Here is a 13,313-nt window from a genome sequence, read left to right on the forward strand (position 1 = left end):
TTGGCTCTACAAAGTAACAAAAATTAAAAAGTGATACTGAGTTGCATAGAACATGTTTTTGCATATGCATGTTGCGTGCCTGAATTTGGTATCCTGGCATCTGAAGGCTGGTATACTGGAGGGAAAATCAAGTCACATTTCACTGAGAATTACCTGTTACTCTGCTTTTTAATAATGTGACTGAGTTGTACTGCTAAAAGTTAACTGTGGGATTGAATCACACGTGTAATATGTGAAATCACATGTTCAGCTCCTGGAATGCTCCAGGCTGGCCTTAGTTAAACACAACTTCTCTAAATGTGAAGAGGCTTAATAAATAAGTTGGGCTTTTTCTGGTAGCACCTGCCTGCTAAGAAAAGATTTGTTTAGGATCCCTAACAAGTGTTTCTTAAAAATAAGTTGAACAGGGTAAGTTTAGGTTGCTTCATCTCCATGCCAATTCTGTACTTGCAAGAGATCCTATTTCCATGACACTTGTGATCTAACTAAATGGAATGCAAATTTTAGCTGCTTGTACTCTTGGATCTTTTGTCCTGCAGTTCTTAAATACATATTAATTAAGTCAATACTTAGAGAAGAAGCTTAGCATGTCAGTTTACCAAGTAGATCTCTAGACGGAGTCTTGACAGACACTCAACTCAGAATTACTTAGAAATAAATGGTTGTATTTCTGGGAATATTTGTAACCCAGTAGTAACTCTTGGTTGCTTTCTCTTCCGGTCTGCAGTTGCATATGATTGGTGAGGGAAGTCGTGGAGCAACACTAGAAATGACTCTTGCAAAAATACTTCATGCTAGTAGTAAGTCAGTCTCTAAATTATCGTTCTATGATCTCCTGTAGAGAGAGATCACCTTTTTGCTTTCTAGATCTGTGCTGCCTTGGCTGCTTTTGGAAAATGTGTTGATTGCTTGGGTTGTTTTACCCCATAAGGATGGGCTGAGTGTTCTTGAAGATTTCTTGCTATTTTTCTGAGCAATTCTGTGCATTGTCAAACATCTTTAATTTCTTCATAGGAGCCCCTTTGCCACTGCAATTAAACATCTCCACAGAGAAGACTTCCTTTCTTATGTTTACATCTCAGGCAATATTTCTTAGCTACATCCCCATGAAAACTGCTGATTTGGCACTTAAAAGTAAATGCTAATAATGGATAAGCAGGCTTTTAAGTTAAGTGATGAGCAAAGCGTTTAAAATGGTGACCGTGGAAATAAATTCTGTAAAACTTGTTTTTACAGCAAACACACACATTGTTGGAATGAGTGCAACTTTAAATAATGTTGGAGACCTGCAGAGGTTCCTGCAAGCAGAGTACTATACTAAAAATTTCAGACCGGTATGTACACAAAATACTGTAAAACAGTCAATATTGCTGCTGGCTTTAAAATTATAGCAGCCCTGTTCAGACTTTTAACATGGGCCACGTGTTTACTTTCACAATGTTTTAAAAATTAAAGCAATATGCATGGTAAGACTTGTAATGGTACTAACAAACTTCTTTCATGATTTGCCACACGGTGTATTGTGTACGTACATATACTTACATATATGAAATAGTGATTAATCATTATTGTTTATGTAATGCATGTGGAATCTGAGCTGGTGGTCTTCAATCATGAGAACTGTTTATGAACAGTGATGCATATTCTTAGCTAATTAGGCACTTATTTTGCCAGAGCAGATAATTAGATCTGTTTTTAAAGACTGCATGCATGTATTTAAGGGAAGCATGATGTTTACTAAAAAAACAGCTACATATTATTAATGGCTTCATCTTGGTAATTTGACTATTATTTCTGTTTCTGGCTTAAATCAATCTAGGTAGAGTTAAAGGAATACATAAAGATAAGAGATACAATTTATGAAGTTGACAGCAAAGCAGAAAATGGCTTTACTTTTTCACGTCTCCTTAATTTCAAGGTAAGATCTAAGTTTCTTTGAACTATGATTATAAAACATCATTATTTGTTGATGTCTGCAGTGCTTTCACAGAAGAAATAACATAGTTAACTTGTAATGCATATAACAAAGACAATAGCAAACTTAAGAAGAGGAAAAAGGTCCTTTAAATATCAGATATTTAACTCTATTTTAACATTTTTACTGCTCTTAGTAGAAAGTGGGGTTGGTCTGTTTTCTTTTCAGTATTCTCCCATGGGTAGTAAAGGGCTTGAAAATTCCATAGAACTAACTGCTGCAAGTCTTTGGGTAGATTTTCTCAGCTGTTTATCACTTTTAAGTAACAGAACATACATTCTCACTTTTAAATAACAGAACATATGTTCATTGTTATAAGCTTATTACTGACTTATTTGGATTCACTTCAATGTTAAGATTGGTAGCAGTTTACCATCATCCACTTGCACAAGCAGCATTGCTACTGTAACACTACAGGTAAAGATATTAAGGAGGAGGAAGAAGAGTGTTGATTTTTTATATAGATATTCTGAGCTGAATCTTTTGGTAAACTGTAAAGTGCTTGGTTGGGAGAAGTTCATCCTACAAATTCTTGTTTAAGTCACCATAAAACAAGTGGAGAATGCCCTAGGGAAGGCAGAGAACATGTACTGAGTACTTGCTGAGTTTAAGAATTAAATTATACATTTGAAAAATGATGTTTGTCAATCTGTTGATAGTATTCCAGTAGTCTGGAGAAAGCAGATCCCGACCACATCGTTGCACTGGTTACTGAAGTTATTCCAAAATATTCCTGCCTAATCTTTTGTCCCACTAAAAAGAACTGTGAAAACGTGGCTACAATGGTTTGCAAGTATCTGAACAAGTATGTTTTACCTCATGACTTTTTTTTATTATATATGAAATTGTTGGCTAGAACTCAGGGTTTATCTTAACTAGTTTGGAAGTGGCTTTTTCTGGGTGATGAGGTGTACTTTGAATATACAGAATTACATGAAGCTATTAACTGGATATATTATAGAAAATTGCTGAAGGCTTATTAGTAAACTGTTTTACAAGCTTTTTTCAGCAGATGTTACAAATAGAGGACAAATAAATTTAAAAAACATAGTAAGAGAAGGGTATACTAAAAAAAAAAAAAGAAAGAAAAACACTTAATCTTATCTTATTGGCACTTATTTCCACAAGCTACTTAAGGCATTTTCTCTATAGCCCTGTATTTGGTCATGTATGTCATTAGTTGACTATGGAAGTATCAAGTATTCTCTCCTTAGAGGATGTAAACACTAAACTAGGCTTCACATATAGAAGAAGTTGAGATTTGTTTGACTGGATAAAAGTCTGATTTAATATAATTATAGTCTAGTTTAAATAGCATGTAGGAAGAAATTACATTGATTGTTCAAATTCCCAATCTTGGAACCAATTTTAGTGTCTATAAACTTTGCTATAAGCTGATATTGACCTTCTCTCATCTTCAATGTGCCTGATACACACCTAATCAATATTTGATGCCTTCTGTACCCATGCTTCCAAACAAGAACAACAAAAAAAAATAATCAGTTGTGGGTGACTTCAGTCTTTACCTGTGTATTACTATTTTGAAGTATCAGAAACAAATCTTTATCCAAATCTTTATCACATATTTAGTTACAGGAACAGATAATGGAGAGAAATGTAGAAGATGTCTGCCTTAATTTTTTTTAAAGTGATTATTAATTGATCAAAGTCTGAAGAAATGTTTTTTGTTCTCAAAGAGAATTCAGAGCTCACAGGGAGAAAGAGAAACAGGACCTAATTAAGAACCTAAAGGATATTGGAAATGGAAGCATCTGTCCTGTTCTGAGGCAAACAATTCCTTTTGGTGTTGCCTATCACCATAGTGGCCTGACAAATGATGAAAGAAAGAGTATAGAAGAAGCATATTCTAAGGGTGTCCTGTGTCTTCTTGCTTGCACAGCTACATTAGCTGCTGGTGTTAACCTGCCAGCAAGAAGGTAAGTTAACCAAAAATATTACATTGTTTCATTCTTGCATTGTAAATAATAATAAACCTTAAATGGAAATATCAGAACTCTATTAAATATCTTTCAGCTGTTACTTGGAAATTTCAGGAGGAAGTAATTTAACACAGTGAGCTTAGGACAGTGATAACTTTGCAGTTTTAATTCTAGGAAAAACATGTCAGTTACAAGTCTCTCAGAATGCACAGTTGAGGAACACTTTCCTGAACAGATGAAGGAATTTCTACTATATTGAGAAATTTCTTCAGTGTTCAGTAATAACGAGCAAGTGATGATGCTTTTTAAATGCTTTTACAAGAATGTTTAAATCCTAAAATTGTTTTATAAGGAGATGTTTAAACATATTTTACCAGAATAATGTGCTAGCACTCGTTACACAGGTATTGATAGTACAGTTTGCCCCAGTCTTCAAGACCAAGAGACTGTTTGCTTAGAATCCAGTTTTGTGTGTCTGTGTTTGAGTAACACATCTGAGGAGAGAGAACTTTATTTTCCTAACAGAGAAATGTGGTCTGTTTTTAGCACTGCTGACTTAGGGTCAACATTGTTTGTTTGACTAATACAAAGGCTCTGCAGCAATTAAAATGGATTATGATTCAGACTTCAAGGTGTTAGATGTTTCCAAAAAAGTGTTCAACAAAACAAGTACAATGTTGCTTATCTAAGTTGCAAAGCATGAAGCATATCTAGAGATGCATTTTTATGATATTGCAACTACAGTAATTTTAATATTAAGCACAACTTACCAATGATTTCTTTTTACAGGGTGATTTTAAGAGCCCCTTATGTTGCTAGTGAGTTCCTGAAGAAGAATCAATATAAACAAATGATTGGCAGAGCTGGTCGAGCTGGTATTGACAGTGCTGGTGAAAGTATTCTCATAGTGCAGGAAAAAGACAAACATTTGGTAACTTTTATGAAGCTGTTGGTGATTTGAGTCATTGGATTAAGTTGGTGAGATAAAGAAGAGTAGATGAGGTCGTTAGCCTGATCTCAGTAGAATTTGTTTGAGGTAACTGACTTACAAAATACCAGTTAATTGCTTTAGTCATACATGGATTGTTTTCAGGCATTAGCTATAAATGCTTGATGTTTACAGATACTTGTGATTCTGCTTAGAAACAAAGTGTCAGTACTTCAGAACAGCTTAAAACTGTTCCCTAAATATTTTTCTGTACCAATATATTTCTTGGGACCTTTTAGGTTCGGGATTTAATAACCAGTCCTTTGGAGAATTGTTACAGCAATCTTCTGCCAGAGTTCACCAAGGGAATGCAGTACCTGTTGCTATCATTGGTTGGATTGAAGGTATTAGTTAAGTATTATGAGCAGTTAAAGTGTTTGGGGGATGCAATAAATACTTGATTCTGTAGGAAGACCAGGTATTTTTAACAGTTGAACTTAGCTAAGTTCAGCACAGCTTCCCTTCAAATAGGAAGTGAAAAACTGAATAATATTTTCCTCACTTAAAAAGCAATGACATACCATGATGCTTTTCTAGTGTGGACAAAACCGAAGTTATGTCTACGTTCTCCAGTGTCTTAGTACTTCATTTTCTGATGCTAGATTCTACAAATAAAAACTAGCAACAGTCTAAACAAATGAACATAATAGAACAGCCAGGATAGTAAAGAAATGGACATGCTGTCCCATCAGATCAATGATCAGCTGTCTATTCTATTTGTCACTTAGCTCTCTATAAACAACTTAATGATAGTCTGAGTAAGTGTTTTGAATAGCATGCTCTTTTTTGCACAATGACATTTAAACATCTAATTGCTTCCAAATCTTATACAGATTGCAGTTACCCAAGAGGAAGTGTACAGTTTTATGTGCCATACATTGCTGGGTGTCCAGCAGCAGCTGCTGTTGAAAGAGAAGAGCCTCTCAGAGATTGTTAGAGATGAACTAGAAAATCTAATAGAAAAGGGACTCTTAAAAGGAAAAATAATGGAAAAGGATCAAAATTCCAAAAGTACACTAACAGTCACACTGTTGGGTAAAGCTACATATAAAGGTAAGATTAATCTTATTCTTCAACAAGCCCTTTCATCTCAGCCTTACCTTTATTAATGTGGCTTTCTTCTCTTTGAAAAGGCAATTAAAAAAAAAAAAAAGCTTGCCCAGTGCAGGTTTAGTTACTAAATAATGTGTTGGACTGAAATTGAGAATGAGTAAGCATTGTGTGACTGAACGTTACAGGTATGAATCTTAACAACATGAATAACAAGACGACTCAAACTAGAACTGTATTAAAATTAATGACTTAATTTGATTTAGCATTCGTAATGAAAATTACTCACAATCTCATTTTTACAAGTAGGCTAAAAAATAATGTTACTCACAATGCCTATTAAGAGACTAATGGGGAAAGGAAGTAATATTACATGTGGTCCAAATCTAATGTAAAAAGTATACCAGTGTATGGTCAGTAAGTATACAGAGGTTAGGCTTGATAAGATGTAGGATCAATAAGTATAAGCCTAACATCAATAAGATGTCAGCTTAGCAAGATAATCACAGTGGAAAGATATAAAATTAAATGAAAATGCTCACCAGCATTGTAGGCTCACAGTAAACTCCTCAAGGAGCAACCTCCAGACACATCCTTCCTCAGTAGCAGTCAGTCCTTAAGAGGGGTCTAAGAGAGGTGGAGCCAGCCTTCATCCCCTCCTGGTAGCACAAATGAATTGCCTTCACCTGTGCTCCTGCAGCTGACTCATTGCTTGCCTCAGGTGGTCAATCAGAGGTTCAGGCTGTGATCAAAAGTTCCCATACAACCAGAAAGTACAATTTTTTTTCATCTCATAGCATAAAGATGTAGGACAAGGAAAGCACTTGTATTTCACAGGCTGAAGCTATCTCTCAGTTTCATACAAGAGTTTCTTCAAAAGAAGATAATTCAAACATTCCAGAAGCACACAAAATGTATGTGGAAACCAGTGCTCACAGACTTTTTGCAGTTCCTTTTTGCCAATAATGATAGATAACAATGATTTGGGCTACGCTTTCCTCTTGGATTAAGACTGCACTACCAACAAACTTTCCTGGAAAAAATAAAATGACTTCATGTGAGAATCTGTTGCACTAAACTCTGTATGCCTACCTAAAATTGCTGTGCATTGTCTGCTTATTTTAGGCTCTATAGATGTGTCGTACTGCAATCTTCTTTACAAAGAACTGAGGAAAGGCTTGGAAGGGCTGGTTCTTGAGAGCAGTCTTCATCTTCTCTATTTAGCTACTCCATATGACATGGTTTCCAACTGCAGCCCAGATTGGATGATATACTTGAGGCAGGTGAGATCTGCATTTCAATGTTTGATTGGGGCATATACTAATGCTGCTTAGTGGATTGAGTGTGTTTATACATACAGAACATAACTAGTACAATAATGCTTTGATGAAAAGGTAAAGATGTTAATGTTTTCAGTCATAGGGCAGAAGTGCTTTTCTTTACCTCAAGAACTTAATTTGTGTTGTGCATTGATATTTTGTTCTCTTACTGAGAAACAGCGGCACAATGGCACTAAAGTCTGTATAACCGGGTTTGTACTCAACAGTTTGACAGGTAAAGAAGCTGCAGATCTGACTGCAGAGAAGTCAGCCTAGTATTCAAATATTAGATACAGATATTTAAAAGCACAGTTTTCCTTTCAGTAGCAGACTTCTGGTTTCAATAACATATTTCATAAGAAATAGTTGTCTGAATTTTGTAGGAAATTATCCTGAAGAGTTGTTCTGCAAGCTCAAGCATGGAGTACAGGAAAAAAAAAATTGTTTGTTGGTCGTGGAGCTTCTTATTTTTGAAATATTTGGTGAAACTGAACCAGATCTGTTTTTTATGTAACTCCATACTAGCATTAATCACTATCTGACAGGGAAGAACTTAAATTCCAGATGTGTTTAAGTAAATAACAAGACTTGGAAGAAAATACTAGAGCACGTAGAAAAGCTACTGGTAGTTTGTGGTTTTTAACTAATTTATCTTGAATTTTATATAGATAACTGTCATTACCAGACAAGGTGAGAAATGTGATGCTGTGTGCACCTTAATAATTAAGCTGTGTATGCATTTAAAAAAAAACACACCCTTTCTACACATATACAGATGTGTTCAGCTGCTAAACTTCTGGTGTATGTGGCTTTAAACCAGTTGAGTTAAAGGTGAAAAAGTATGTTAGTTTCTTATTTGTGGAGGAGCAGGGAAAGCAAAATTAGCTATTTGCCTGCAGGTGGTGTGTGTATTAAACAAATGTGATGTGAATTACTTTTTAGAGTTAAATATACATTGTCTAGAGCTATTATGATTTGTAACATTTAATTTCTAATTAGTTGTAATGAAGAAATGATTTTGACTGTAATCAATCTTCCTTTAGTTCAACCAGCTGAGTTCAGCAGAGCAAAAAGTAGCAGATATGGTAGGAGTACCTGAGAGTTTTATTGCAAAAAAGGCTTCTGGTCAAGCCATCAGAAAGGTAGGCTGGAGATTTCTTACACTAAGACAACAGTGTAGTCTTGTAATTCAACTGTTTAAAAATGCTGGATAACTTTCCTGAAAGTATTTAATGATTACTCTTCTTTTACTCATTAACTTTCTTTTCACCTCATCTTGTTTTTCATAATGTTTAATGTATTAGGGTCTAACATATTAGAATATATTAGAGATGTGAAGGAACAGACACGTAAAGACTTAATCCTTGAAGAATGAGCAGAAAATTGTGAATTTTATAGGGGGTACTGAGTTCTAACTTGTTTTATTCCTAGAATGTGGACACTGCTGTTGTGAACAGGCTGTACCTGTCATTTGTCCTGTATGCCCTACTGAAAGAGACCAACATATGGAGCGTCTCAGAGAAATTCAACATGTCCCGAGGTTACGTGCAGAATCTCCTTACATCTGCTGCCTCATTTGCTTCTTGTGTTCTGCATTTCTGTGAGGTAGTGTACTAAATATCTCCTAGTATCTTCTCTTGATTGGCTTTGCAAAATTTGAAGTTTTCTTCTGTTATGTTAAACTCAATGCATACATTGCATTTCACCTCTCCTGTGCGTAACTACACATTGTCAAGAAAAGAATGCCAGTACAAAGCATATTTCTTGTGTTAACAGTAAGCTTGATGGACAGAGAATACAAGAATACCTACTTTAGAGGTCACTGATCAGTGTCATTAAGTGCAGTTGATGGAAAATTATGAGCTTACCTTTGTGAGACGAGGCCTTCTGGTTATGGAATGTCACTGTGAGAAAAGAGCTGTCTTGGTTGTTTCTTAACCATCCCAGATTTAATTGAGGAGCGCCAGATGCAACTCTGCAACAAGCTGTAAGAATAGCAAGAAGAGTTTTCCTACTGTCTTTTTTACTGCCTTTTACTTTGACTTCTAATTGTCCTTGTCTCTGCAGGAACTGGAGGAATTTTGGGTTTATAAAGCCCTGCTGACAGAACTTACCAAGCGCTTGACATACTGTGTTAAGACAGAGCTCATTCCACTGATGGAGGTAGCAGGGGTTCTAGAGGTAAGTAAACCTATCTTCAACAATTGGACAAAGGCAAACTTTTGTGCTAAATGTTATTATCACTAAAGTATGTCTGGAAGAGCAGGCTAGATTTTATTCCAAATCTGTCATCATAGGAATACCTCGCAACAGTCTGTTATGTCAGGTACTGTTGGGGGAATGCGAGCTGGAGCCAGTCATATTCTCCTTCCAGTTGCTGCTGCAGCAACAGTGAAAGCACTGCATTTGCATACCAATTTAGAGCTTTGTGCTCAACTGTAAAACACAGCCCAGGTCAAGTTTATTTTGAGGTTAAGTTAGAAGATTATCACAGAACTTCGGGAAGTTACATAGGGAACATAAGCTTCTAGTATCACTAATGCTGGTGCATGTATTTCAAATGAGAGATGTGACTGGTTTCTGAGGGCTCCTATTCAAGCATTAAGATACTGTGGGAACTGAGTGCAGGATTGTGAGTGAACCTCCTTTGAAAAGGATGTGTCTTTTCTATTCCAGCATACTGTAGAAATCACGTTGTCAGCAGATTGGTGGCAGTGAATTTTTACACTGAAAAGTTAAAGCTATGGAGACTTACACCTTGATGCATTTTGTATGAAATAGCCTGAATTTAGTATAAGGGGAGAAGAAAGGTCTTCATTCCATGGCTTGAAGCCTTTAAGGGCAAGAAGAGTCTGAACAGCATGATTCTACTGAAGTTACATTGTACAGATTGTTCTTGAAATACATTGCTCTCATCAAGGTGCTTTTAAACAATAATTAAAACCATTTAAATCATACTGACAGCTGGTACTTCTAGCAGATACTAACATCTTGAACAGGCATGATTTACATAGTTTTGTGTGTAGGAAACTGATAGAATCAATATTTGGCTTAGCATAGTAAAAGAGAAAACGTCCTTAGAATTTTGAGTTGCCAAAGAGCAAACTATGTTTTCCCTGTTAGTTATTAGCAAGGGCAGGTTCTGAGCTATCAGTCATACTGTGCATACAGCTACAGAACAGTACAGAAGAGGTCTGCTGGCATTTAATGGATTTTTTTTTGTGAATTATGACACTTCACATCACTAAGTACTCATGTGTTGTTTGTAAGCTTTTCTGTTGGATACTTGTACTATATATATATATGCCATCAGATTAGATTTCCTATTCCTTGGTGCCTTAACAATAGGAGAAAAAAAAGTGTGATTGACAAAATATATGATGGCAGTTGTATGATCAATAAGCACACAGATGTTATATAGTATATAGAGAAGCTAAGCTGTTAAGATTATCACATTGGGAAAGACAATCAGAGATAAGTGAAAAGTACTCACCAGTGTTGTAGACTCACAAAAAACTCCACAAAGAGCAACCTCCAGAAGAGATCCTTCCTCAGTGGCAGGCAACCCTTAAATGGTGCCACCCCTTCTGGTCACACAGCTGAATTGCCTTCACCTGTGCTCTGGCAGCTGACTGAGTGCTTGCCTCAGGTGATCAATCAGAGGTTCAGGCTGTGGTTCAGCAGTTCCCATACGGCAGTGTACCACTTTTCCATCTGATAGGAATTATTACTCAGGCAGTTAGAGCCTTGGCATTACCAAATGCTTTAAAAACTAGCCTAGAAATGCATTTGACTTAAACTTTGTATACAAGTTCAATCACTGTAAGTTTTGCAAAAGAAACATCTCCAAAAAGACGGTATACAGTAATTACTGTTGGGCTGCATTGCATTCTTATACCACAACAGGACCAAGCCTAGTAAAGAGAAGCAGGCCACACGTACTCCCATGCTGATTTTAGCTGTCAAATTCCAGAGAATCTCTCCTGTCCTTGTGAGCTAACAGCCATGACTTGGTGTAAAACTAAAGGAAAAGATACAATTGAGTAAAGCAAAAAAAATATTAATAAGCTCTAAGCAGCAAAGTGCAGTCTTATCTGGAGTGCTATGGAAGCTCATGAGGTGGTATTAAAAGTTGCAGAAAAATAGGGGCAACACTTTTCAGGCACAACAAGCTCTCATTTCATTTAGATCTTCTAAAGAAGATAAGGCAGTGATTTGTGTCAGTGACAGCAAATGCAGAAAACGTGACAAAAGAGAAATGAGGGTGGCAGACACAGTACTGTGCAGGTGCAAAGGAAGTAATGATACCTGGTTTACTTAGAACTGTGTAAGGTTTTTCAGGTTTAAGTCAGTACCTCTGAATTGCTAGTGCCAGTTCGTCTGAGGCTTGCTGTTCTTGGAAAGGTGAATCAAAGGGAACCTGGATCACTATTAAAAAATATATAGATATAAATGTCTGAGGTGGATTGAGGATTCTTATTGCCTCTTAAAATAACCTAACACAACTTCTGTCTTACAGGCACGAGCTAAACAGCTTTATAATGCAGGGTACAAAACTTTAGCACACTTAGCTAATGCAAACCCAGAAACTCTGGTGAAGACGATCGAGCATTTGTCACGACGTCAAGCCAAACAAATGGTTTCGTCTGCAAAGGTAAGCAAGTATGTTAAAAGAAACTACTTGAGGAATTCAAAGTTTCAAAAATGAATATTTGAATAACATTAAAAGAAAGTGGAAGATTCAGTTTAGAAATGAAGGCATTTGTGAATATTTGCAGTGGCAACAGTGATCAGTATTAATCTAGTGAGTTCATTTTCTTAACCACATTATTTATCTAAGATGATTACAATGGGGGTGAATTCAGCGACTATAGCCCATGATGCACTTAAATGATTGGCAAATAGAAACTACTTAAACCAATTCTTTTTCTGTGGGGGGGTCATAAAGAGTTCTCTTCATTAGAGAAACAAAGACCAGAAATGTTCTGGTAGCTTATCTGGAACAGTGAACAGTACAAGGTCTTGGCATAATACATAAGAAGATATTAGATCTTGGAGTGCTGCAGTCCTGTGAGCAACAGCATTGTTTCATTTCATTTTTCAAGACCAGATACAAACCTGGAAAGGAACACTGATGTTTAATCCTAACAGTATCGCAAATGATTGTCTTAATTTTCTAATTGTTTGATTGCTATTACAGATGCTGCTGACTGAAAAAGCTGAAGCTTTACAAGAAGAAGTAGAGGAACTCCTAAAGGTGCCTACGGATATCCCATAAACCTACTGACCAGCTCAGTCATGAAAAAAATAATAATGAATTGAAGTATTTGGGCATGTCTTAGGTTTTAACTTTGTCCTATGTATACATGCTGTAAATATAATAAATATTTATTATCTTTTATATACATCATATTTGTGTGAATTCTGAATGGAAAGTATTTCTTGGAAACTTTTCTTTATTTGAAAATTTTGATAATGAATCTCTTCTGCACAGACCAGAATCAAAAGATGTGCTATTAAATAGCTCCCATCTTTATACATAGCTCTAGGAATGCTTTGGGGGCTGGACTTAGGTGGTGGTGTGTACTTATGTACATAGAACTATGGCTCATAGCTGGCTTAAAAAGCACAGTAAAAAGTGACGTGGTAGCATCATACGCATCCTTTAGGACACCCATGTGTGAGCAAACTACTTTGAAACTTCTGCTGATAGGAGTTCCTGTCTTCTGGGGAAAGCTAATGGAATGAGAAATAGAGTTGTAGCTCTAATGAAGAAATACCAGAGTTGCATAAGGAATTGTAGATACTGCCTCTTCTAAGTACTATTTTTAACAGATTTAACAGATTTGAACACCAAATTCTGTCTCTGTTAATGCCTGGGGAGAGAATTGTTAAGGATGATTCTGTAAAAGACTTTCAAATAGGGTTTAAATTTTATTGAAAGGTTTTGAATATTAAGGCAATATCAGAAGCCATATCAACTTCTGAGACTACAAAGGCAAATGATAGTTGTAGTAGTAAGGGTATTGAAAGCCATATAA

General features: G+C 36.0%; 1 protein-coding gene and 1 long non-coding RNA gene across 3 annotated transcripts in view; one reads left to right on the forward strand and one right to left on the reverse strand.

Moving 5' to 3' along the window:
- HELQ (helicase, POLQ like) overlaps positions 1–12,682 on the forward strand; it is a 15,576-nt gene extending 2,894 nt beyond the window's left edge. For both annotated transcript variants that reach the window (XM_042812676.1, XM_042812677.1), the window contains 14 exons: positions 728–800; positions 1,237–1,334; positions 1,820–1,918; positions 2,635–2,780; positions 3,673–3,912; positions 4,705–4,846; positions 5,143–5,247; positions 5,737–5,956; positions 7,079–7,236; positions 8,316–8,414; positions 8,704–8,877; positions 9,340–9,453; positions 11,792–11,926; positions 12,473–12,682. In XM_042812676.1, coding sequence (XP_042668610.1) covers positions 728–800; positions 1,237–1,334; positions 1,820–1,918; positions 2,635–2,780; positions 3,673–3,912; positions 4,705–4,846; positions 5,143–5,247; positions 5,737–5,956; positions 7,079–7,236; positions 8,316–8,414; positions 8,704–8,877; positions 9,340–9,453; positions 11,792–11,926; positions 12,473–12,550 — 1,881 coding nt within the window. In that variant the 3' untranslated portion in view covers positions 12,551–12,682. The remainder of the gene's footprint in view (positions 1–727; positions 801–1,236; positions 1,335–1,819; positions 1,919–2,634; positions 2,781–3,672; positions 3,913–4,704; positions 4,847–5,142; positions 5,248–5,736; positions 5,957–7,078; positions 7,237–8,315; positions 8,415–8,703; positions 8,878–9,339; positions 9,454–11,791; positions 11,927–12,472) is intronic.
- The window catches only part of LOC122157193, a 24,974-nt gene that overhangs the window by 2,700 nt on the left and 8,961 nt on the right, over positions 1–13,313 (reverse strand). Inside the window, exons 3-5 of the long non-coding RNA XR_006167790.1 lie at positions 10,766–11,700; positions 9,141–9,257; positions 6,496–6,986 (exon numbers count right to left, since the gene is read on the reverse strand). This is a non-coding gene — a long non-coding RNA (uncharacterized LOC122157193). The remainder of the gene's footprint in view (positions 1–6,495; positions 6,987–9,140; positions 9,258–10,765; positions 11,701–13,313) is intronic.

Source organism: Centrocercus urophasianus, unplaced genomic scaffold, assembly GCF_019232065.1.
Source record: "Centrocercus urophasianus isolate 14NV4802_14NV808 unplaced genomic scaffold, USGS_Curo_1.0 seq_13, whole genome shotgun sequence".
Classification (NCBI taxonomy): domain Eukaryota; kingdom Metazoa; phylum Chordata; class Aves; order Galliformes; family Phasianidae; genus Centrocercus; species Centrocercus urophasianus.